This window comes from Topomyia yanbarensis, chromosome 2, assembly GCF_030247195.1.
Source record: "Topomyia yanbarensis strain Yona2022 chromosome 2, ASM3024719v1, whole genome shotgun sequence".
Taxonomy (NCBI): domain Eukaryota; kingdom Metazoa; phylum Arthropoda; class Insecta; order Diptera; family Culicidae; genus Topomyia; species Topomyia yanbarensis.
This window is the reverse complement of record NC_080671.1, coordinates 171157389-171184907: the sequence shown is the minus strand read 5'-3', so window position 1 is coordinate 171184907 and position 27519 is coordinate 171157389. Positions and strand designations below refer to the sequence as shown.

Below are 27519 nucleotides of genomic sequence, written 5' to 3'. Positions count from 1 at the left end.
ATCGTCGATAAATGTAAGGTGATAGGTTTCTGGCGCTCGACAACTCTAAGGCGCTGTGTATATACCCTTCAAGCGTGTGTCATCCAAAGCGTGGAATCTATCCGTGACCTAGGAATGTTATACGACAGAAAACTTCGCTTCGCCGACCACGTCACAGCGACAACGGCTAAAGCTTTTGCAACATTGGGTTTTTTGAAACAATTGATTTCGAGGATTTCTACACTCTGAAATCCATATACTGGTCCGAAGCATTTTTGAATACGCTGTACAAGTCTGGGTACCGTACAAAGCAACCGATTGTTCAAAGAAGCTTCGTACGGATTGCTTTACGCGGTGAAATTTTTTTACCCATTTTATATATTCAAATTGCCAATTTTCGGAAGTTATTCGAGCTATCAAAAAATGGGTACTTTTTTGTTTCTGACAATGAGTATGAGTTTTTATCCATTTCACAACCACTCGATGAGGTCATGCCAATGGGTATATCTTAATAATTGGTGAAAAATCCTTAAATATTATTTCAAGCGAATCAACCTTCAAACTAAGGATAGTAGCGGAACCTGAATATTATCGGCCAGCTTCGGAGTCCGTGGCGGAAACGGAACATTTCGGTAATGCTCCGAAAACAACGGCTGTTTAGACTACTGAGGATGTTTTATGTTTTATGTTTTTTTTAATTCAGAAATAATGCCTATCATGCTGTTGAGATTTTAATATGGGTCGGATTGGTATGTATTCCTACTTACCACTTCCTAAGCAACTCTTTTTAGATAATCGGCAGTCAAGCATAATGAAGTCAGTGTTCAATCCACCAAAATCATCGTCACAACGCAACGCAACGCAAATACAACAACTCCACTTATAGATACGAATATTAGTTCCAACGATGAAACGAAAAAATAACATTTCTCAATTCAATAAAGTACGCCATTTTTCTTCCTTCCTGGAGCATTATGCAAACATTTGCTTCATAAGATTAACGTCTCAGTAGTTGGTCTGTGATATGAAAACTAATAACGAGCAGTATATTTTTTAAAAATATATATATTTAAATACATAAATTTGATACAAATTATACACATGATGTTTCATATCTTTCCTTAATTACGATTAAAAATGACAATTTTAAAACTACCGAATAATAGCTACTATAGAGTCAGTAGTACTGAATTAATTAATTTGTAAGTAGTGTTTTAAGATCAGTTCTGAAAGTCGGCTAAACTTTGTGGAAAGGAATTTTCGAATTAATTTGATGGGTTGTATTACGAAGATAAAACGATGTCGATCGCGTTATAGCATATATACGATCTCGTAGGACTGGACACGAAAAGGCCCGCACTATCACCTAGTTTTATATCCCGGTGATGGCATCAAAGATATAACAGTATTACTGAAAATTTCACAAATTTCTTCTTCAGTCGCTTACTCTAAATAACTGTGGTACTTATATGACGAAAAATAAATTAAAAATAACCTTCTCTTCTGTTCACTGTTCAAAAAATTACATAAAAAAGAAGGTCAATTTGCTCAAACTGCTGTATCAAAGAAAAAAATATATCACAATTCCGAAACGTCGTGCCTATTCACTAGACAGGTCTATTGTTTATAACTTCTCCAGCAGCTATTTATGTTGTTCCGTCAATCGTTTTCACTGTCCTATCATCTTCCCTGAAGATAAATATCGTTTTAACTGCTTGTTTATTTTAAATGTTGCATTAAACAGCTCAGTTAAAATCTAAATTATCATACATGGACTGTTTTGCTTTCGCACTATTTCCATCTCACTTGGAACCGGGCTACGGTAAACTCTCCACTATCGGTAATTTCAGCTTGCGCTACCGTAGTTTCATAGGACGACTTGTTTACTTAAAAAAATAACAACTGACGAAAATGCTATCTTTCTGCCTTATAAGTAGTAATAAATATTCTCTTTTGCTTATAAAAAAAACTGTTCACCATATCTTACCACTGAAAGGCGCACACACATTCGTTCCCAAGTCTTTTTTGCACTACACTCTCGAACTGTTCAGGCCTCGCATTTCACACATCATTTACAAACCTTTTACAGAGCTCATCACAATTTGGGTTTTTCTTTTCTCTCTCTCTCTGCCGAACTAGATCTCGCGGTTACACTCGTTCCGCTTCCGTCACTGTGCCGCGGCTGTGACACCAAATCCGCTGCCAGTGGTGTTGGAAATCATCATGTTCTTGATAGTGGCCACTTCCGACTCCAGCCGGGCCAATTTCGACTGGAGATGGATGTTTTCCTCAGCCTTCTTGCTGATGACGACGGACGCCGGAATTGAGGTAACCTTTCCGCCGACGATGTTAGTCGCCGATCCTGTGGATGCCATTGCCATTGGTGAAACCGAAGTGGATGGAGGTGAGCATGGTAGCGGGACCATCATTTTCTGTTCCGCCTTCGTGGGCCATTCTGTAGAGATGCCTGAATCGCGCTCATCCGAAGAACCATCCCCGTCATCCCAAGGGGAAGATGATCGCAGTTGCGGTTCTTGTTTAATATTCTGCAGGGCAAGCAAGGCGGAGGCTGCGTCCTTATCACCAAGATGTGATTTGTGTCTCAGCTTAACCGGTAGACTGTTGTTGTGATCGTGAATCTGTTCGCGATCGTGTTCGTCATCGCCGGAGCTGCTGTGACTGCTGTTGGAACCGGTTCCGTTGGATGTTTCGTACGGTGATGGAGCACGGCGACTAAGGTTGAGCACGTTAGCGGTAAGCAAAGCGTTGATCTCTCGCGGTGGTGACGAGTAGAGGTTGCCGTTGTAGCTTACCGGATAGTTTGGAATAGAGTACGGACCAACGTACGGATGATGCGAGATGTGTGGTCCGCTAATGTGCGAGTTTGCTGAGCCGAAGGTAGGAACCGGTAGTGATGGAACATCGATACGATCGCGATCACGTTCACGGTCTCGATCTCTCTGATCAACCAGTGATTCATTGCGATGCTCGTCACGCTCGAGCAGGTCGACTCTGGCAAGAGGGCTTCGAATTGTGGATTCGCGTTTGTTGCTATCACATCGACTGCTACCGTTGGTCATTGGTTCGTACTCGCGGTACATGGCTGCAGGTGAATGGTGACTATAGTGTGAGTTTGTGTGCTGAATTGTGATTTGCTGCAGCTGTGAAGCGATGGACTGTGGCGGAGGAGGAGATTCGATGTTTGGATTGGGGTGAATGACTGCGGCTTGTTGCGATTGTTGCTGGGGTGGTTGATGTATCGAGTGTTGTTGCTGTATAGCCTGCTGCGGCGTATGCGGTTGATGAAGATGCTGAGGTACTTGCTGCATTGGTTGCGGCGTTAACGAAGGCTGTGGTACCGGTGTCCTTGACAACGGGAATACTAAAGGCGGAGTACTATTGATTTTGACTCGTTTAGTAGAACTTAGCACTTGTTCATTAGTCGGTAGCGTAGCCATGATTTGATCAACACTGACTAAATTTTCACCGCAAATATTATACTTGTTTTTGATCGCGTCCAATTGTGCTTTTAGCACGTGGTTTTCCTTAGTTAGCTCGACCACTCGCTGCTCTAGGACCATATCATTGAAGCGACGCTTTTCGCGGGAACGTTTTGCCGCTTCATTGTTACGGCGTCGCCTATCCCAGTAGCTGTCGTCTTTCTTATTGTCTGGAATGAACTCACGCTGCTTGCGCTGAGAGAATAGCTCCTTGCGCTGCAGATGGGATGAGAGATCGTATCCGTTTCCATTGTAATCAGTGTCCGGACTAACGGGACTACCGCGTCCGGTTGATTCACTGCTCATTAGCAAGGCACTGTGTGCTAAAGGGGAATAGACAGGAGAAAAAAAATCAAACGATTAGTATAGTTCCGGGTAGCGCTTGCGGGCTAGGTTCAACTGACCGGGCATGTTGGAGTTATTGTGATTCTGGCCGGGTATTTCACCGTTGATTGGCGAACCGTTCTGCTGTCGTGTTACAAAATCCGCTACCATCATACTTTCTCCTTAGTACATCTACAGAGAGAAACGAAGGGAAAAACAAACATCTCGATTAGTAAAAACGTGCTACACTAACTACGCCGTTGAGGCAGAAATATTCGACTCGGTGAGAACTTTACGACAGGTTATTCAAACTAGGCAAACAACAAGCGGCAGTTAAGCGTGTGCGCCTGCAGCGGTTCGGATGAGCGCAGAGGGTGTGTTGTAATCACTGGAATAATGATACACGTGAAGTCAACATGTGACAACGTGCACTGCTCTAATGGCGTATGCATAAATATTGTGTGGAGAGTGGCGGTTATTGATTTTTATCGTAGCCTCTTGCTTCCCGCCTTCCCAGTCGGTCTACCAAACACGACGCAAGAGCGGTTGGTTTCAAGTCGCAGTCATCTTCGTCTAGTTGCAGCTGAAACGTGATCGTCGGAGAGTTTCATTTTTTCTGCTGTAGCGGTTTTTTTAGCCAACCACCACATGAAAACAACATTGTGTACGGGTGAGAGGGATGGAGAGGTACACAGACAGACCGATTGTGAAGGGGAGAGACGGAGAGACCGAGATGCCGGAGAAAACAAAAACGGTTGCAAACGGAATGTGTGTGTGCTAATTTGTTGACCATTTCTAGCTCATGAGGTGTTTATTGACTGGAGGTCGTCAATCATGTCCTTTGCTGAGTGTTTGTTTACTTTTTGCTGAGCTTGGTAATATTTTTGTTGCTGAAAATCGCTATATTTATGTTGGATCGTACGCTTGCAGTTCGTGGAACTTTTAAAACTTCAAAGAGATTGTAAACTAGTCAATGAAGAAACAAATGAAACAATTCCACGCCAAATTTGCCACCAAATATGATTCTACTATATTATTTTTTTTGGTTCAGAAGACAAAAATATTCGATGCATATTTTATTTTAATATAGAATTCTCGAGAATTTCTAGATTAAATTTCCACGCTTGGAAAAAGTACTATTTTCAATTGTTCATACTGTAATAACTAAAGAATATGCAAAAAATTGTCCATAACATAAATTGTACCCCGTTTTTTCATCTTTCGTATGAATTATTTTAAAACTCAGTTATTTTTCCAATTTGAATGATTTTTTTTGTTGGATGAAATCTAGAGAAAATTTTCAATAGGACGTAAGTAACATTGAGAGCCTCTCTTTGTTTACTTTCTCTTTCGTTTATTACGACGCCATTACAACACTTTGCACTAATTTTCCAGTACATATCGAAAGCCGACGGTTTTTACTAGAATATTAGGCAAAGAGTAGAGTAGTAAATGTTGAATTGGCCGGGTAATGAACAGAAGAGAAAGACCAAAGAGAATCTCTCATTGTTACTTACGTCCTATTGAAAATTTTCTCTAGATATATAGGTCATTTGATGCGGAATAGAATGTTCTTCCTAAATTTCTATTTCAATAAAGATGTTTCCTAATAAAAATGTAGAGCCGTTTTCATATTTATAATGAAAAAATCGCAAAATAATGGTTACTTTCATATTGTTGTCCCAAAACCGCATAGTATTTTTAACAAAAGAACATAACCTAGCATACCCTTGAAAAGGTCATTTCTTCTTCTTTTCAGAGCACTTAGAAAATTTAAAATCGGTTGAAAAATGGCCACGTGAAAAAAATTTTCGTGCTGAAGATCCTTAAAAATGTTTTTGCTATAAATCAATATTTTGAGGGTATATTAAATTGACCAAACGTGGTTTTGTGCTGAATTTGGTGAGATCTACAAACCTTATCAGATCATTTTAAAAGTACATTCATTTTTTTTAATTTTGTAGCACCGTGTACTTAATACATATATGAATGTGTCTCATCAGCTCTTACAAGACGAGCCCCCCAATTGCGCTCGCAGGAAATAACCACGCGAAAGCTAACAACTGGAAAGGCTAGCTTCTCTTGCCACGAGATGAATTTTGCAGTCAGCGATCAGTTGAATAACTTGCAATAAATGATTACTCATACGTGAAATAATTACAATATAGTTCATATTTTAGTTTGGCCGCACTGCTGAATGACCTGAGTATTGGATGCGGAAAAACATTTTTAATTGTTGTAGTGTCAGGCCCGTAGTGTGCGGTTGGCCAGCTTCGAGATGTATAGGTGTCCATATTTTTTCTGTACAAGCGTTGGCTGTCAGTTTTTTCTAGCAAACAAGAAAAAAGGAAGGAGAAAACTTTTTTACTTTTTAACGACATTCCATTAGCTGGGGATTACTGAGTAGGGAAAGTTATGAAAAATTAGAGCCATAGCATTTAAAGTAGCATTTAAAGTTTTATATAGCACGCATACAAGTGCAATCTAAGTTTTAAGAGATTTTTCAAAAGTGTATTAAAACCGCAATTGTTATTTGGGTAGTACTCAAGAGTGCGCAAGGATATGAAATATACAGATCGGAAAACTAGAAGTGGTAGGGTCATTAGAAACAGGCTGAACATCTTATCTTTTGTCTTCTGTTGGTAGGAGTAGGAGCTCATAAGTGGATCATCAGAGCCGCATTCTTCCTGAGCGAAGGTAGCCTAGCGTTTTGTCGTGGTGAGCGGTGTAGCTTTTTTAGTATTTCTGCAAATCAGGGCTTCCAGTATCTTTTTAGAGAACGCTTCAGATTCTCCAGGCGCTGTTGGTACGCGGGGCATGGTCACGGATCATATGAACTCAGAGACGAACCTTGTCGAACAAGACGTAATTAAGCATAACAGTTCCATCAAATGTACAAGTAAGAAGAGACACCAAGCCTAAATCGGTCGCACTGGGGTACAAATGTACCCAAGCCTTCTTTGGAGTCGTGTAAAGACGAGAATTCGGCATAATTCAATTTAGGGTTCTTAGTAAGAGTAGGAAAAGATGGTATAACCAGTTTGCTTATATCCTTCATGGAAGCAGGTGTCAAAGTTTTTCAGAACAATGGCGACTGCTGTAACAGTAACTTGGCATATTACCATTGCATTACTGCACAGAACTTTTTTTTCATTTCAATTTCTACCCCATTTCGGGTATTTTCCAAAACCCGATTTTTAAACTTTCACTTTTTCAAATAATTGCACTTTTCCAAAAACATCGAAATTACATTTTATGCCGTTTCTAGACCATTCTTTCAACTTTTTGAATTATTTGATTTGTTTTTCAAATAAGTTGAAAATTCGCAACATTATAGTAATTTTTGTGAAAAAAGTCAAAACCGCGATTTTTTTCACTTTTTTGTTCAAACCAATTTATGTATCATTGATTCAATAAATTCCGTACTTTCACTTACACAGCTGTTTTCGCAATTAAAAAACGAAAAAAAAATGTAGGGCGATGAGCCTATTTTCACCATACTAAGCAAGGTGCCTCAATAATTCGTTAATTTCTCGCCTTACAATCAATGGAATGCGTAACAATTGACATCAAACGCGTTGTTTCGTTGTTAAGAACCAATATAATAACACAAATGCGTTCAAAACAGAAAAATTCTCGTGTTTGAGTACAATGAAAACTCGAATCGAGTGCCCCTATTGTTGCGCTACCATTTGACTCAATGCGTTGAACAAACATGGCAAACACTGCTCAAACAGCTTCAAATGGGTAGGGTGATAATAGAAACATGGCGCAAATAGGCTCATCACCCTATTATATATTTCTTTTGTTTGCAATTGTAACCTGCGAAAATTGCGATCAAACGTGTGGGTTACGTTTGTACCCCAGTGTAACGATCTAGGGTGGAAAACGCAAGTGCAACGTTCTAGGGCTAAATATTCTCTCTAAATAATTATTAAAACAAACACGCTTCTTCGTTGAGAAATTTTCAAAATTGTGATGAAAAATTCGCAAAATGGTAGTTTTCAAAATTCTGTCCTAAGACCACATAGTATTATTAGAAAAAGAGCGTAAGATTGCATAGCGCTGGAAAGGTCATTTCTTCTACTTTCCAGAACACTCAAAGAATTGAAATTTAGTTGAAAAATGACCGCGTAGAAAAAAATTTTATGACTAAATATCCGAAAAAATGGCTTTCGCTATACATTGAGTTAAATTTCTTATTATGGCTAAATTTGATATATTTTTTCAAGTTACGAGTTTTTGGACTTTTGAATTTTTTAAAATTGAACATCTTTCAATCACTGATAACTCGGAAACTATTCGATGCACGGAAAAATATTAACTAATAAATGTTGCGTAATCCTAATAGTTGTTGTTATTTAAGTTATGTATTCTGCAAATGATAGAAACAAAGAGAGTGTTTTTTGTCATTTTATTTTTCTTTTTTTAAAATATTTATAGTTATATTGAGAAGATCGTGTAAAAAAATCAGAAAGAATTTCGAAGTTCTTCTCGAGATATTGCAATTATAATAGGCCTAATACTGGGCGTTTAGTACAACATTGCGCTTTTAAATGCGATAATTGTAAGATCTCGCAAAGTATTTTGTTATCCACGCCAAAATTTCTACATAATCCTTTTAGCATGATTATTACTATTTATAGCAAAAATTAGCAAAAAATATTTGGTCCAACTTTAAAAACATTCAATTTGTTCATAAAAAATACAGAATATATAAAAGTTATATAACATGCTAAACCTTTTTCGTATTTTTTTGCAGTAAAATCACGCAAAAACTTTTTTATTTAATATTGTTTTCAATACATCGAAAAGTCCGACCGAACGAATACATTCACCGACCATGTCCGCCGCGAAAGTATATGAACAATATTTCGACTATTTTTACACTTCCAAATATACTATCCGATGAAATAATATTTGAATCACATATATTTAGTAGCGTAGTTCTATATCAATAGTTCCCACTGCCCCATTGTCCTTTATATATTTTATTTGCCTTTTATACATTTATAATAATAAACATAGACAAATTATTTGTGTGTCCATCGGATTACTTACACAAACATTTTTCATTGAGATTTTTTCCGCGAAAGATGAGCACTGAACATCAGCTGATAGCGCTTGAGGATCATTCAGTTCGCTTTCATGGTTGTAGCTTTCGTTCATGCTATCGTCACTGCTCTATATTGATGATTGCTTTGACTTGTTTGCAACGGTTGCAATATTTCTACCTGAAGAGGAAGCTGGAAAAAACGCATTTATGCGAAGGAGCACAACAATTAGTTGTAAATCCAGGAGTTTACATGTCAACTTCGTCTCTTCAGAATCTGACACTGGACTGAATTGATAAGTAAACCTAAATTATTCTCTCTCTGGACATTGAAAGTGCGTTCACAAATAATGTTTCCAATTTTTGGCTAGCGTCAGCTTGGTACCTTAGTCAAGTTCCAGATTCAGAAGATGCAAAGTCGAAACACAAACCCATCCATTTATAAGTGTCACTGATTGGGCAACAGTTGGTGTTGAAATTTCTGTATTTGTTTTGTTTAATTTGGTTCTATCGCGCAGAGGTCTTCATACGGTCCTGATTGTTCACAGCATCGACATGTGAGATTCTGATTGTCATATGTATGCAGCGTCGTCTGAGAATAGGCAGATCCAGGTTCCGGTGTAACGATGGAAGAAATGGGATACTTTAAACGTATTCTCACATCTGAAACGCCATTGAGAATACCTGCGAAATAGGGGCCTTCATTGATTCTCTTCGACGCAGGGAACTTATGACGGCATGATTTTTTTCTAATAGAAGCTTCGGATGTTTCCGGAGACAGATCGTGTTATAGCATAAAGCAAATGTTTGTTCTATGGGTAACCACCAAATCTTATACGAACATTTCGGTTATGTTGAAACTGAATTTATTGAATTCGGCACACATTTTATCCATTAGTAAGCGCTCCACTTTTTGAATTGAGGGTCAAATTTTACCCCCCTGAAGTCCACAATCCATGGTTATTACTCGAGGTCGAAATGCAATCAAAAACAATGTATGATACATATTTTGTTGTAATAATTGAACTACATTTTTCTTTATTTCCAAACAAGAGAATCATGCGAATTATATTTCAGACTATCCTACATTTTGTTTTTCATGTTTACAATAAGTATTGGAATATTTAATGTATGTGTGATTCCACGTCAGATTTACAACCAAAATTTTAATTTCTTCCGAATTGCGTTCTTGCGTTCATTAGTTAAAAATAATTGACTCGTATTTTTTGTTTTGGCTGAATATGATATTTTTTCAAGTTACTAGTTTTGGAAATTTTGAAGTTCATAAAATTAAATATTTTTCAATCACTGATAACAAATTAGCTTACCGAAAAACATTTACAAAAAGTTATTTGACTTATTAAATATTCAATTATTGGAAACAAATTGAACCTTTTTGAAATAATAAGAATCATGTTAAAAAAACTATGGAAAAATTTGGGAGTGGATATCAAAATACTTTGCGAGATATTACAATTATAAATATAAAACAAGGCAATTTTACATTACACGTCCAGTGATACGCCTGTTATAATTAATCTTGGAAAATACTTCAAATTCAATTCTGAAATTTTCACACAATCTTCTCGATATAATCATAAATTATTTTAAAAAGGCACGAAAAAAAATTGGTTCAGGTTTAAAAATAATGTTTATTTCTAAAATTTACAGAAACATAACTTGTTTATTATTCACAAATATCAGAAATAAATTTCCGGTGAGATCCGAAAGGCGAAAATGCAACTTTTATTATTTAATGATTCTTTCCACAAATATAATAGATTTTGAGTAATCAGTGATTGAAAAATATTCAATTTTATAAAATTTATAAAATTCATAAATTTATGAAATTTGGAAAAAATGTTTTTTAAAGTTGGAAAATTCATAACTTGAAAAAATTATCACATGCAGTTAAAACAAAAAATTCAAGTAAATAATTTTTAGCTAAAAAATACAAAAAATGAGGGAACTAAAATTTATCTGACGTATAATGACCCATTTTCTGCAAATGTTAGAAGCAAATAACTTTTTAAAACAGAAGGCCGGACAACCTTTATTTTAATAACGTAATCACAGACATAATTCCATTAAGAATATTAGGTGAAAATTTCAGAATTTCGAAGTATTTTACAAGATATTTCAATTATAACAGGCATATCATTGGACGTTTAGTTTAAAATCGCCTATAAATTTTTTACAATTGCAATATCTCGCAACATATTTTGATATCCACTTCCAAATTTTTACACAATCTTTTTAACATGATTCTTAATATTTAAAATAATGGTAAGTAAAAAATTTGGTGTAATTTAAAAAAAGTTAAATTTTTTTCTAATAATTGCAGATTTCCAAAGTTTTATAACAAAAAAAATTGTGAATTTTTTGCGATAAGCTTATTGGAAAACGCAACTTTTTTTATTTAATATTTTTGACATGTATTGAATCGTTTCTGAGTTTTCTGTGATTGAAAAATGTTCAATTTTATAAACTTCAATAGTTCAAAAATTAATAACTTAAAAAAATATAAAAAATATAAAAAATCAACCAAAACGTGTCAATTAATTTTTAGCTAAAGAATGAAAGAAAAAAATTTGGAAGAAATTAAAATTTTGGTTGTAAATCTGACATGGAATGACTCGTTTGTATAATAAAACTAGTAACCGTGTAACTAGGATGTGACCTGTATATTTTTACATTTCTTATAAAAGAAATGTATAGAATTCGCTCAAACTTTCAAGATTTTTTCCGAGGCCCGGAGGGCCGAGTCTTATATACCAATCGACTCAGCTTGACGATTTGGGACAATGTCTGTGTGTGTGTGTGTGTGTCTGTGTGTGTGTGTGTGTGTGTATGTAACGGACAAATTCTCATTCGTGTTTCTCAGCAATGGCTGAACCGATCTTATCCAAACCAATTTTAAATGAAAGAACTAAAAAACAGTATGAACGCTATTAATTTGTTTTTGATTCTGATGTTTAGTTTCCAAGATATGAATGTTTGAATGCGCAAAAATGGCGTTTTTTGCAGTTTTTTTTAAATTATCTGCCGAAATTGACAATGTAGATTAACAATTTATATGTTTTTAGACAGCTTTAACGAATACCTTTCGAACAAGCTATAGATTGTTGAAATCGGACTATTATCAAAAGAGATATTTAACATTAAATGCGGACGAAAGATTTTTATCATTTCCCATAGCCAGAAATATGACCAAAAACATGTAATCTATTATTAACGCCAAAACGGCTTATTTTAGGTTAATTGAATCTTCGGAGAATTTAATGGAGACAATATGCCCTTTCTTTTGGTATTGTGCTTTTGCTAATTAATCCCCCTATGAGTGAGATATTTTCACAAATTTTCTTGGAAATGATTATATCGAAATGATGCCTTCAGCAAATTTGTAGCTCTTACTTTTGCGAATAACTTTACTGAAGACTTCAAATATCTATTTTGAATACTTAAAAAGTTATGGCTTGTTGTTTGTGGATTACTCTTCGTCGCCTATTTATTGTTCAATATAGTAATAATCCATTGAAATAAGCCAAACATTATTTCGATAAAACGAATTTTGTATTTCATTTTACTATCTACAACTAGAAATAATCACCGAACACTTCCAAGTTGTCTGGAAGGAACTTGATAACTTATCAGTACAAAAATGTTCATTTGTGCGAACCTTCTCTCTGCAATTTTTCTAACTTATAACCATCGGATCGATCTGAAACATATCGGAAAATGAAAGCGAAGTAAATAACTCCAAGCATCGGCGTAGCCAAGAGAAGGTTTTGGGGTTTAACACCATACAACCCCCCCCCCCCTCAACCACACCCAAAAAAAAAATATTGGATTGAAGTTGAAAATTTATTGATGCAGACTGATTTAATTCAATATTACAATAACAAATATCTGATCCGTAGATTGATAACCTGTTGTTGTAAACATCATGAGGACTTTTGATAAATTTTCGGAATGGGGTCCTCCTGATTTGCAACTGATCTATTGGTCTTGATTTCACAGTTGTCTAATAGCATCAATATCAAATTCCTGTCTGAAAACATTCCAATAGAAAATTCCAGAGTTCTGTAATCAATCATAATCCTCAGATTTATTTTCAAAGTGATCTCGTTTTTGTAGAGATGTACTGTAATAAGGGTCTTTATTTAATAGGAAGCGAAGTTAAAATTGATTTAATTCTATGAAACATAGAACTGCTCAACGAAAAATGCATAAATTTCAACAATTGCTTAAAATGTTTTTGCCTTTCTCATTCACTCTAAAATTCGTCGATCTAATCCCGACCGGGAGGACCGAGTGTCATATGCTAATCGACTCAGTTCGTCGAGATCGGAAAATGTCTGTGTGTGTATGTATGTGTGTGTATGTGTGTATGTTGAAAAAATGTGACCTCTGTTAATCAGAGATGGCTGGATCGATTTGCATAGTCTCAAATGAAAGGTACAATCTTCCCATCGGCTGCTATTGAATTTTTCATTGATTGGACTTCCGGTTCCGGAGTTACGAGTAGAAGAGTGCAATCACACAACAAATTCCCATATAAACTGAAATGAAAAATTTTCAAAATCAAATTTGTATTTTTGATGCCAAATGACATTATAATGCATGAAACATTGAGATTTGATGTAAACTCGAAAAAAAAAAAACGTTTGACAAAAATTGTTTTTTTTAGACTTTGGTACTTATTTGCTCTGTTACTATTTTCTGAAAAATTAATTCTGCATAATTTTAAAACTTCAAAAATTACGGTTTCGGAATTATGACGTTTAGACATTAAGATCGATTTTCACCAAACCCCCACCAATTGTAAAATTGGTATTGTAAAAAAAACGTAAGGGCGATACTTCAATGCTGATAGGTGGGACCGTAAAAGTAAACAATCGCCAAAGGGACTATACTACCCATGATCGCTTAGTTGTCCCGTTTTCTATGGGATTTCCTATCTTTATGGGACTGATATGCGATCATAGGCAGTATATACTATATATACAATCATTTTGTCAATTTCAATAGCAAACACAAATTTTAATTTAATAATTTCAAATACTTCATGAAGTTTTGGGTTTCGATCACTGAATCATGCAATCTAGGATGTAAAAACACAATAGTTCTAAATTGAAAATAAAACCAAGTCTGGAAATATGCACTGTTGATTTTCTTTGAATGCACTATGTGTCACAAGGGCGATTTTTCGGTACAAAAATCAATAACTCCCAAACCGTTCATTTTAGAGAAATTATGTCTGAGAGAATATTTTTGGGGATTAAATTCGCTTTCTTTTAAAGTAAAATGTAGCTAGGGTGGTCCTCTCAAACATTCTTTTCGAAAAATTATTTTTCGAACAAAATGGTATAGCAAGGTACTTACTTCAGCAAAGTTGTAGAAAAATGTTTTTCAGTTAACATTTTCAAATGAATTAAAGTTATAGCACTATCAGTTTTTATGTTAAAATTATTTTTATTCTTTAACTTAGGGTGTTTCTGAAAAAGTCAGTTTTTTAACTATAACTTTTTAAATAGTTAGTCTATCTTCATACTCTCTATGAAGCAATTTTAGTACTTTTCATTGCGCATATTTCTGCTGAAGAATGTGAATCGATATCATTTTTCGTTATCGAGTTACGATTATTTTTTTAAATAAAAATGATAGTTTTCAATGTCCTCTAACTCAGAAGGTTGCAAAAACTAGCAGCTAAATTTGTACTCTTTTGAAAGTGCATCAAAAATACTATAAAATATTTCAAAATCAAAGTCAGCATTTTTGCCCTTCGATGTCAAATATAAACAACAACACCACGAGTCGTGACAGTTTAATTGGTATCAATCTTATTCATGAATCGAATCGCAGTAGCCGACGACTGCTTTGATCAACGCGTGTAGTGCTTTGTATTATTAGTGCTGTTAAAATGCATAAAATAAAGTTGTTCGATCTCTGGAAAGTGGCCAAAGGTGAAAATAAAAATAAAATAAAAGTTGTGTTTGAGGAAATAATGAGATAATTAGATGTGGGACAAAATGAAAAAAATAAGTTCACTCAGAATGCAAAAGCTGTAACAATTAAAACATGTAAAAGGTTTGATCAATTTTGGAAAGACAGTAATCGAATTGAGACGAAAGTGCTCGATAAAAATTCGAAATATTTTGAGAAGCCGTGAACAGTTCCTACAAAAGATTCAAACTGCACTTCCTCCCAAACCAGCATTCACAGAAATTCGTCGCTTACTTAGAACAGAATGAAGGGTAATCCTTAATTCATTTGCTTTTTAAGGCAAAATGCGCTACATTTTATATTATGTCAACACTTCCATTACCAACAAGTTTCATGAGCGAACAAGGAGCTGAGGCTCGGAACGATCGACTGAGTCACGGTAGAAATTGTTCAAGAGTCGCGAACATGGAAGATGTTTTCTTTAGAGCAATGGACTCGTCTAATCCGGTTCTTGCAGTTAGAAGATCCCGATACAGTAAACGCACTGAAATAAGTTCAATATTAAATGAGTTAGCACTTTGAGAAAAGAGACACGATTCAGATAACTATAACTATGAGGATGACGATGATAATAAAGTAGTTACGTAGAATAGTAAAATAAATATCTGTCTGAGCCTAACGTTTTCAATATTTGTGTACATATATTTGACAAGCTCAAAAAATCATTCAACAACTCGACTTTTTGATCTAGTAAAGCAGGTTCTAAATGGCAATGACCAGACCCTTAAAAACAGCCGTATGCTGATGTCATTTAATCATAATGTTGATGTCAACATTTTTCGCTGAATGACAAAAAAGCAAAAGTTGATTTTGAGATATTTTACAGTATTTTTGTTGCACTTTCGAAAGAGTACAAATTTAGCTGCTAGTTTTTGCAATTTTCTGAGTTAGAGGTCATTGAAAACTATCATTTTTATTTAAAAAAATGATCGTAATTCGATAACGAAAAATGATATCGATTCACATTCTTCAGCAGAAATATGCGCAATGAAAAGTACTAAAATTGCTTCATAGAGAGTATGAAGATAGACTAACTATTTAAAAAGTTATAGTTAAAAAACTGACTGTTTCAAAAACACTAAAATGACACCCTAAGATAAAGAAGAAAAATAATTATAACATGAAAACCGATAATGCTATAATGCTATAACTTTGATGCATTTGAAAATGTTACTTGAAAAACATTTTTCTACAACTTTGCTGAAGTAAGTACCTTGCTACACCATTTAGTTCTAAACATAATTTTTCGAAAATAATGTTTGAGAGGACCACCATAGCTACATTTTGCTTTAAAAGTAAGAAAATTTAATTTCCAAAAATATTCTCTCAGACATAATTTCTCTAAAATGAACGGTTTGGAAGTTATTGATTTTTGTACCGAAAAACCGCCCTTGTGACCCATAGTGGAATGGTGGGTTTTTTTCAAGAAAAAGCGTTGATTTCTTAATTCTCAGTCGCGTTGGAAATTTGAGTAAAGTAGAAACTTCAAATCGATTAAAAAAAATCGATTTTTTTTGGCTCAGTACAATATACATAACCCCTTTAGAAAAATCAGTTTTCCCACCACAATGCATTGATTGAGGAATTTAGATATTTTATTAACAGAGCATTAGCAATAATTCGTTTGTATGTCTATTTTATGGGCCATTTTTTCGCCTTCCCATTGATTTGGTTTGAGATTTCTAGCACTGATGTTGTCCTATGCTGATTTGAATGATTCTCTGAGTCCTGCCACTATCCCATGTAGTATGTGTTATCAAAAACATCGCGAAGCATCAAGTTCTAAATGTTCTCAAACGATATAATATCCGAAGAGAGTGATAAGAGTTATAAGAAATGTCTCATCACACTGTTAGGTGGATTAAAAGCGTTTTTCTGGTAAAATCTAGGGACTGTATGCTTTAAAAGTACCGTACGCAAAGTAACCTGTTCTGAAGAAAATTTCCATGAACCTTAGTAACATTGCGAGCCTTCCATTGTTTACTTTCTCTTTTGTCTGTTTTGACGTACAGTGGAACGAAATCAAAAGCATCCAGAGATTTATATTTGAGACGTTGTTATTAGTTATGGCACTTCGACGACTTCGGAAAGGTTTCTGTATATTTTGAGCACATTAATAAAATTATAGTATATTTTAGTACACAGACGAAGGAGATTAATTGACTACTAAATAAAATGTTGATTATTACTTGATAATTACCTGAATAAAGCATTCTTTTTTGAGAAAAGCATCTTGAAAGTTTGAGTGAATTCTATACATTTCATTTATAAGAAATGTAAAATATGCGACACTCCTTTCCTCTTTTAAACTGCCATAACAAACGAACGAACCGCACCAGGGTTTCCAAATTTTGAGAAACATTGTTGATTAGGTTTTTAAACTAATCCTGGAAGATTGGTCTAGTTTAATGGAATTTAAAAACAGTTACGCTGAAAATATATGGTGAAAGTATGAATGTGGCACATACTGTAATGCAAAAGTTAAGGTATTTTATTGGAGTCCGGGAGTCGCGCTAGTGGACTAAGTGCACGCTGCTCTGAAAAGCTAGCGAAATCGTCCTAAAGTATCAGCGGCGGCTCGTTCAGCGAGCCATATGCACTTCCAGGTTAAGTATCCCTTGAGATCCTCCTATGCATTATGTATGTAAATAGGAATATAAAGTATATATTTCTGGACAATCGTGTACTAAGTTTAGCACCTATTACCTGCTATTCTGCAAACTGTAGCCTCTTAAAGTTAGAGTAAAAAAATAAAAAACTCATAAATCCTTAAAGAGTTGGATTATTCCGCCAAAAATATATTTTTAAAGCATCTACATCTTTTCTAAACATTAAAAGAATACCAAAATTTTAATTAAAAAGCTACAGCAAAAAACTTTTTTCAAGGGGGTATGACATGTACATCTGTTTTACTTTATAACTTTTTTCTCTACAAACTTTTTATAGACACTATACCATTTAAACAATAAATGAAAAAGTTATTTTTTCATCTGGGTATATACTCCCTTAAATTAAAGTTTGCTACCATTATATACATGTACTCAAAAAATTAAAAAAAAAACCCTTCTGAAGACATCGAAGTCCTAAAACTGAGTTTCGGCCCAAACATCAATGTCCATTTTTCTACATTTCGTCCCACTGTGCGACGTCACTTAAAACATTGCACTAATATCGAAAGCTGACGCACTATGGTCCCAATCTGTAGGAGAAAGTAGGGCAATTCGAACCCCCAGCTGTTTCTCAGTTATGGTAATATTGTGAAAAGCGTATATATATAATTTTCCTGACTGTCATGTAGCTCTGTTCTGTCTCACAAAATATTGCGGTTCTCAGTTTTCGTGTGCTTGCGCTAGGAGCAAATGTTGCTTCAGAGCGCTTTTGACATTAAAAATGTCTTACTCCACTATCTGGGGCTAGGTGTCATTCTAAAATCTAAACTATCTCCCATGTAACGAAACTATGTAAGGTTTGCACGCTTATAACTCCGATATTACTAGATGGATTTTAATCATTCATACACCAACCGATTCAGAAACACCTAACTTAAATATTGGTAATAATTTAATATCTCCCAAATAAAAGTAGACTTTTGGAAATTGGTAAAATTAAAAAGTTCACAAAAAACGGGAAAAATACCATTCGTGAGGCAGATTTCTCAGACACAGCCGTCAAAAGAGGGCAGCTTAGTTGCTCAATGAAACACGAAAAGTCATAAATAGAAGCAACGCATGTCCGTTTAAATCAGTTGTTGCTCTTATCCCACACGAGCAACATCGTCTCCGGGCGATGCAATAAGCGCTATCGATTTTCGGTAACGTTGGCATTTGCACACACTCGCACCTAAGTGACTAAACTATATACGGTTAGTTTATAAATAGAGGTGACGCGTACCCGTTTGAATCAGTTTTTGTTCTTATGTCGAACGGGTAAGATCATGGCTGCAGCGTCTGGGCACTACAATAAGCGGTAGACGCTATGCATTTTCGGCAGCGGTGGCCGACTGGCCGTGTGCGGATTTGTCGGGTACCAGCATGGTGTCACAGAATGATTTGCAAAGTGGGTGGGCGGGGTGGTTTGGATTTAATTCAATACGGTGTGTGCTGCTTAAGAGTGTTGCGTTTGAAAAAAATATATTTATTTTTATGCATGCGTGTGCGTTGTAACTTGTTAATCCATGTTTACGGCGCTTTGTAGCTGCGTAGGGTAAAGAGCCAATTGGTTTTCATGTTTCATATTTCGGTTATATGTTTTTTATCAGTAAGGCATCTGACAACGTGCTTCTGTAGTTATTGCACTGTTCAGCAGCGTAGTATTTTATATAGGAGAGTACACTCAGGTTTTTTACGCGGATTTTAAAATTTACGCGGTTTTCATTAACGCGTTTTTTTTTAAATTTACGCGGTTTTCATTTACACGGCCTGTATCCCCTGCGTGAAAAATCTGAGTGTAATTGCATCGGAAACAATCACATTCCCAGCAGAACTTTTTGTTTTCTAATTTCAAACACTTTTGTTTCGTACTGCACACAACGGAAAATTTTAAAACAGAACTTACCGTCCCAGCAGCAGTTGAAGCGGGTGTTCTTTTTCGATTCAAATTCAAGCCATGTCTTAAGCGTTACTGGACTTAAAATTGTTTTCCCAGTTTAACCAGTCAGAATATCTGTCCTACCCTATGTATTTAAAACACAGTTCTAATTGCGTTTTAAGGTATACAACAAATACGGTTGGGTATACTAATTTAAATTTTAAAATAAATCTGTTTTAAATTATGAAACAAACCGCTGTACTGAAGATATAATTATGTCAGTCCTATTACCACATAAAACACCTATATAACATAAAACGCTGCAGAATTGGTTTAATAATACAATGTTTACACTACAGAGTTATAACACGTTTTAATAATTAGCAACAAGAAAAATGTCACCAAGATAGCATAAAAACCCCTTTTAACTGGTAGTGCGAACGTTGCATAACAATGTAATTTATCAAATAATTTCATTTTTCCACCACTAATCGATCAAGAAATACTTACACTTAAGATTGTTTACTTAAGTTCATTAGTACATTATTGAAAATTTAAATGGAAAATGAAATTTCATATTTTATGGAGAATCTGTATATTTCCGTTGGCGGGCGTGGGTTTCCTCATCACAGCTCTCAATATGGAACTTTTCTTTTGAATATATTTTCTGGACAGACCAGCCTATTTTTACTAGATGGATCAGCCAAATAATGCCAATCACCTAGTGAGATACTTGATTAATTAATAGATTACCGTTAAAAGACCTTCAATAAATTATGTTTTAATGGGGAGGGTATATAGCAAATTGTAACATATGAAAACAGGCGAGTGAACAAGAACGTGTGTCGATATGTGTGATAGATAAAAAAGCTATATTTTTAATGTCACCGTGGTCGTGTCCTGTACACAACCCTTTAATTTTTTTTTGAAAGATGTGTAAGCCGAAAAACAAAATTTTTGTTGGCAACAACAATTAATTAAATCAAGTGCATTATCGTGATTTTGGATCTGCCGGATTATATTTTTTATTTATATCCTGTTTTGGGCGACACTATCAACTATTAGTTAGGCCAAAATAGGAATTCAACTCAATTTCAAGAAATGGATGGTCCAAATTGGAACAGGGTTGGGGTACTTCGGACCTTTCATGTACTTTTGCGCAGAACCGTTTATACAAAATACGGTAGATGATAGGAAAAAATCGATTTAGAAAAATGTGCGCAATTGATCAGGTTTTTTAGAAAAAAATATTTATTTATGATTCGGTTGACACGTTTCAGTTCTTTAGCTCATAAACTCTTACTAGGTCCGAATTGGTCCAGTTCCTCCTATTTAGGAATACAAAACTGTTGGTGTCCAAAAGGTTAGCTTTAGCTTTATAATGCCTTTGTAACACTTTGGTAGTATTTTGATGGCGATTGTTTCGAATTAATTAATGTGATTAAGGTACTCAAAGGATCAACCGTTTAGATATGGGAAGTTTACCAGCGCACAGTGGCACTTATTCATAAGAAGTAGTAAAAAATTATAAAAAATTGGCATATACGGTCAGAAATTGGGATTATTTTAGGTCGCTGAATCTATTACTGCTATTAGTTTTGAAATTCCATAATTCTTGTTTCGACTATTTTTCTGCAAAATCCATTTGAAAGCGGTGGTTTTTAAAGGGTTAATATGCAGGTCAATAATAATAGCCAATCTCATCTGACAGCAGAAATACTTTCCAAAACTAGCAAAAACATTAATTTATGAACAACATGAAGTTGTTTAGGTACCTAATTTGAGAGAATATTTTTGACCTACAGGGCGTCTCCATATGAAAATTTTCAAAACCATGGGTATACAAAATTTGACGCAAAAATTAGTAAGATTAGGCTTCTTTATATTTATATTTAACTTAATTAAATTTTGAGTCAGTTTGATGCTCAGTAACCCATAAGAAACCATCTCTAAAATTGAAGACGTCTAAAGAAGAATTACTGATATTAAATTTAATTTCTTGATAGCTTTTTCTTATTGCAAAACAAACGTTAATGATTTCTGCACAAAAAGCTTACGTCTATCGTTTAACACAGCCATTCTTCTTTCCGAAAAACTCAAATCAAGCTTGTAGTTCTAGAGATACTGCCATTTGAAGTTCTACCATATGAAAAATTCATTTGAATTAATTTGAACAGTAGTTCTCGACATCACTTGCTTCAACGCCATGTTAAAAAAATCATTTTTCATCCGATTATTGTAAAATTTTAAGATAATTTTATTCCAACTTAGAGAAAAAAATCGTGAAAGAATTACAAGACACTAATTTATTGGGGTTTTTGTCACACGCCCATGTGCTGTGCAATGTTCTACAAAATCGGATCTTAATCTCAAGGAAGTGACATGCATACAGTTACACCACGTGAGAAACTGTGTATAGGTAACGTATAAAAGTTTATCCGAGACAGAAAAATATTGCAAAAAACAACATGCAACACGGCGTCGAATATGACAATGTAAAAACCAAGATCCTATATTTATTGTAACACCATGGCTTAAACCCTGGAGGAAACGGTCCGTTGAGCGAAAACGGAGTTGAGATAAAGCGAGCTTTTTTGGGAATAAAAAGTTAGTTAGCTAGAAGCGAACGACCACGATAGTCAGGCTTACCTATTATATTATTAAAAAGAAGAAACCATATTGAAATTATTAAAATTAAAATGAATTGGGCTATACCAATATATTGAACATTGTTACCAGTGATTGAACATCACAATATAGATGACGATAATGTTAAAGTGAGTCTAAACGACCTTGCACCGCGAATTAGACCAGAACACGTTGAAAAATTTATGTCAACTTGCGGAGAAGTGGAACCCGCTATAAACCATACTTGACGCAAAATTTGCAGTGCCATTCGCAACTGGGTTAGTATTGTTAAAATGCTGCAAATAATGTTGTCCACATACCCTGTTCTGATTCCTACGTGCCAGTTTGGTAACCAGACGAGAAAAGGCAAATAGGCTGAGTCCCAAGTTGTGGTAGACAACACAGCTAATGCATCACCACCAAGAAAAAGGTACTGAACACGCAGCACAAGACCTTCATGTTCGCAGTAACTTTGTGTTACTATTTTATTTTTACATAATGTAAAACTCCATGGCTTAGTTATGCTAACGCATTGAGTCGTGTGAAAACAACAACATACAACCTTGGCTAACTTCGAAGGCGACCCTGATACGAAAAAAGTTGCGAACCGCTGTGATATAACATCTAATATTTTTAAACAACTTTTTGTTATTCAACAACAAAAATATTTTGATTTCTGCGGTCTTACAAATTTGGAGTAACGGTGCTGATACAGTGATACAGCGGATGAGTAATACTTTTCTTGATCATATTTTTCTCATCTTCAAGATCCGAAATATGCAAAAATTAAAAGAATCTTTTTTTTTTTGATTGACAAATTTAATCTAAATAATCAGACTACGTCTAGAAGAAGAATTTTTTTTAACAATTGCAGGTTATTAAAAAACGGGTCTTTACTGTAGTACCAAAAATCAACAATACACACAAATAAAAATTCTGCCCCAGATGTTCATTCTGCAAAATTTAAGAACACCAAAAGATTACATAACTTTTCTGAACACGTTACCTTGTTTTGATGTGAATTTTGTGATATAAACGATCCACAGTGCTTTCAAACCCAAACAAGGCGACCAAAGGTTTTGTTTGACTTTAAACTTATTTAACTGGATTACGCATTAAAATAAGTTGGTGTCTTAAATCTTCGTGTAGGGCTATTAACTATCTTGAAGATAATATGGTCGGGGTTAAGTCAGACCGGACTAAAAGACACTTTATGGATTTCGAGAAAAAACGAGTTTAAAGTTTGAATCGCAGCATCCTTTACATTATACAGTAAGATTCCGTTTTTGGCATGCTCCATTTTTGGCAACAAAAAAGTTCCGTTTTTGGCAACAAATGGGTTCCGTTTTTGGCAACATTATTTTTGTTCATAGTAAATTTTTTGAAAAATGCCCAATAATCATTTTGGTGTAATAATGGATATCACTTTTGACTTTATTTCCAAACAAAGGAGTCATATTTACTAAATTTTGTGGGGGTGGGCATAGCGAATTATGTTAAATTTGTAGATTTTTTTCTATTGTTTCATTCCATTTCACGTATTCATATATAATTAACGTTTTTGTAACATTCATGATGTCACAAATTGAAAATAAAACCTTTTAAAGTAAGGTTCCATTTTTGGCACGGTTCCAGTTTTAGCAACTGAAAAAAACTTGCATATTTCGAATCTGGAAAAATTTGAATGTAGCCGAAAAAATTCTTTATTCTGTGCTATCATTATCTCATTTTTTGATGTTTTGCGACTTAGTCCGATCTGACTTAACACCGACCATATTTACCTATATATTTAAACGGTGATGTATATTTGTGTGTTGATATGAGTACCTTACAACGTCAACGAAAATCAGTAAATATTTTTGACCGTCTTGCATGGATTTGCGATCACTGTGCAGAGTGAGAAAACTGGTGTACTAAGACGTCTCCTGACTGAGACTGATGAAATTGCTAGCATTAACATACGTATAAAAATATCTAAACAATAACAAATTAGAGTTTTCCATAAAAACGTCGTTTTACCATAAAAGCTCCATTTTTCGAAATGTCCACTCTACATAAAAAAGCTGCATGATCCCTGAATCATACAGTTGATAACAGACAACAATTGTACCAATCATTGGTTTTCGTAATCGTAATCTAACTTTCATGACTTCATCGAAGGCAACGTGAATCACACATGCAGACCCCACGCAAGTGCACACCGTTGGAATTCCTACAGGTTACAGAACGATTGTCTCAACACACGTGCCTCAATGATGACAGAGTCGGTCGGATTCGATAACACCGCCACGTGTGCACGTGTCTCTAATAATTTGTTTCTATGTCAGAGCTAGAACCGACACTGTCATTGTTAACTTACTCATGGACCTGTTCGAACAAGCACACAAGGCAGTTGTTACGAAACTATTTCATCATCCCATTCAATTATCACATTCTGCGGCTAAGACAGTGAGTGCTCTGTGCACCTGCTCTCATTCTTGACCCACAGCACACACAAACATCACCGCCACCATCACCACCAGTTCGTATATCTTGTTTGTCTCAACATAGTTCATCAGACGACCTCCTCTTTCCGGAGCGGATCGAGAGGAACCAACGGTACTCGTGTGCAGACAAACACATTCTGTCATGGCGAATCGTTGATAACGATTATTTTGCTGGAATCATTCAACAGTTTATCCACGCACATCATCACCCTTGAATCACTCTGTCCAAAAAAAAAATGTTCAACCGTCCTTCACTTGTGTACAGTTTCGACACAAAACACAACCGCCATTCTACGCTCAGAACCCTGTCACAGGCTCGAGCAGAGAAAAACGTGCACCGCGAGTACAGAGCCGCGTGCCTTCGTCGCTGTTACGTCATTCTCGCCATCATCATCATCATCATCATCGTCACCACCATCAGCGACCGTCGCGACAATCAGTATCGGCGCAATTTCGCCGTTTTGTTATTGCCCGAGAGCGCGGCAAACACGCGTGAACCCTCGAGACGCTCTCGTTCTCTCTGACTGTGCTGCCGCTGCGCTACCTTCGCACCCACCGTTCCGAGACGTACCGTTCCATTCGTCTGTGGGACCACGGGAGTGATGGCATTTCAGGAACGTCCTACTTTTGCCTTATCTGTACGAATATGCTGACTTAGAAATCTAATCACTCCCGGAGCCCATTCAGTGTTAGGTAACAGGCCTCTGCATAGCCGCGCACACAGCAACACGGTATTGCACACCACTGTTCTAGACTATAGCAAATAAGGCGAAATTTGTTTGCACTGAAAATGACGTCTCGGGGAATTGGTGGAATAAACACTGAGTCACTTTGCTACCGATTCCGACTAACTGGCCCACTTCTGGGAAGCAGTCGCGATGTGTTTTGCGTTGCAGCCAGCACTATTTTTTTTTATCCAGTCCCTGTCTCTATTCTTCTACGAGTTCATAGCGAAGGTCAAGGATGATGAAATAAATACACTTGAAAATAATGTTCGATTTACGAAATCATCGCCGCGCAATTACGCCATATTAGGCGAGTTTGCCCCTGCATCGTACCTAAATGCGATTTTTTTTTGTAACCGGGAGATGAGGTCAAAGAATCTTCAATGGAAACTGCATGCACCACAATTTAACTGCCTTTGTTGTCTGGCTGCGCGCCGGTTCAAAGAACTCTCCAAAAATATACACACATATATAGCAGAACAACACTTCGCGTATGCTCACCGAGGACGAGGAGTAAAGAACTAAAAAAAGGCGAACAAGAACAACACTCACTGTTTAACAGTCTGTCTGGACGGGGTTGTTGGGGGACCTGGGTCTCCGAAAATAACACACTCCTGCTGCTCTCCTTATTATATTCTGTTTAATAGAGTAATCCTTGTTCTGATTCTCGTTTTTAATCGAGTCTAAGCACACACAAAAATCACGGCACTGTTTTTTTTATTTTGTTTTTTTTCTCACAACGTCTGGTCTGCAATCCGTTAGGACCCTTGATTTGCCCAAAATGCAATCCCACTGGATTGAACTTATCGAAAGTTATAAAACGCGCGCACTTGTCTTGTTTGACCGAGATTTGAATAACGTTCAGACCCGCAGCGGAACTCTGGCGATTCGCGTGCTCTCTCGAAGCGAGTATATGTAAGACTAGCTCGAAGCGCTCCCAGGAAGGTACCATGTAGTGTCGAACGCGCGCTGTTTTTCCCCCCAGCTTTGGTGGTGTTGGTGCGCGCCAGACAAACGAGCGCAGCGTAGCGTAATACACACGCAGACCGCCTGGCAAGGGGAGTGAAGTAATACTTCCCAACCAGGTTGTTGATGTTGGTTGGTTGGTCGGTAGGATAGTTGGTTAGCCTCGGACGGTCGGAGACGTGTGTTGAATTCTGTTGCGGTCTCGTTCCATCCTTTGTCCGCCTCGGATTTTTCCACACAATTCCATCGTGAACCAAGCGTCTCTATGACCCACAACAGCCGGCGAAATTGACGCAACAGAGAACGTAGACCTAGGGCACCGCGCAATGACTACAGGATCGCTATTGCATTTAGCCTCCCGCATTCTGCACTCTCACTTTGGTTGGCACTTTCCACCCACCACCACCACCACCCCAGGCCCAGCACAGACGTCTCTCGAGACTGCGCTACGTTCGGCTTCTGTTTTTCACTCACTAGATATGTAGTTAGCTTGTTGGACTTCAGTGTGCTGAAAATAAGCATTCCTTTTACTACACTTTTCCGTTTTCCCTTTTGCGTACATGTGTGAAACTGAAAACGTACCTCACAAAGCAGACGATCGCTTAAGATAAAAGTACCTTTTGTTGTCCCGTTGAAAATGAATTCATTTTTATTTTGTAATCGTGTGATTTTGATTGGGAAATAAGAATACAGTGGGATTGGGATTGTGATACATCAAATATATAGGGGAAACTGGTGGGTAACCGGCACTGGTCGGTTACTGACATCCCTCCGTAACTTTTGACAGAATGCAGAGATGGACATTCTGACAAATATTATTTGTGTGTTATATGACAACGTTCTTTTGGTGCCGATTGCTGAAGCAAGCAGATTCGTATGTTCTGTTCTACAACCAAGATACTTTTTAAACAAGTCAAAATCTACTTTAAAAAATTTTATGATAATTTTCTTAGTGTTATAGAAAGAAGTAAATCGATCGAAGAATTGAACATTTACGAAACAAATTTAAACTATTTTATGATTCAACATTAAATGGCACCGAAATCAACGCCACAGTTCTTTTTGTTCGGTTTCCAAAAAGGTTACTAAAATCCGTTGTTGGCACCCAAAACATGGTCGGTTGTCGGTAACCCTTTTTTGTGGCAAATGGTGAGTTCTCTATAACCTAATCAATATGTGTATTTTCGGAACGAGCTTTACGAATAGATGCCAGAAATCAATTTTTGACGCCATTCTGAAAACTAAGATGGCGACTTCGGGGTTAGCGTTTTTGACAATTTACATGGAGAAAGCACACCTGGTCGTGTACTCATTCGAATCGGAGA

The 27519-nt window shown here is 36.1% G+C and overlaps 1 protein-coding gene across 3 annotated transcripts; it reads right to left on the bottom strand.

The window, feature by feature from the left end:
• Positions 1-1026: 1026 nt before the first annotated feature.
• Positions 1027-26161, bottom strand: LOC131682115 (uncharacterized). Of its 3 annotated transcripts, none has more exons than XM_058963340.1 (3): positions 25781-26161; positions 3884-3995; positions 1027-3802 (listed from the first exon to the last, which is right to left on the bottom strand). In XM_058963340.1, the coding sequence occupies exons 2-3, from the start codon at positions 3975-3977 to the stop codon at positions 2148-2150; spliced, it is 1749 nt and encodes a 582-aa protein (XP_058819323.1). In that variant the 5' UTR covers positions 3978-3995; positions 25781-26161; the 3' UTR covers positions 1027-2147. The 3 variants fall into 3 exon arrangements, with proteins under 3 accessions (XP_058819323.1, XP_058819326.1, XP_058819325.1); XM_058963343.1 differs by lacking the exon at positions 25781-26161 and adding an exon at positions 25562-25580; XM_058963342.1 differs by lacking the exon at positions 25781-26161 and adding an exon at positions 24377-24692.
• Between the last annotated feature and the right edge of the window lie 1358 nt (positions 26162-27519).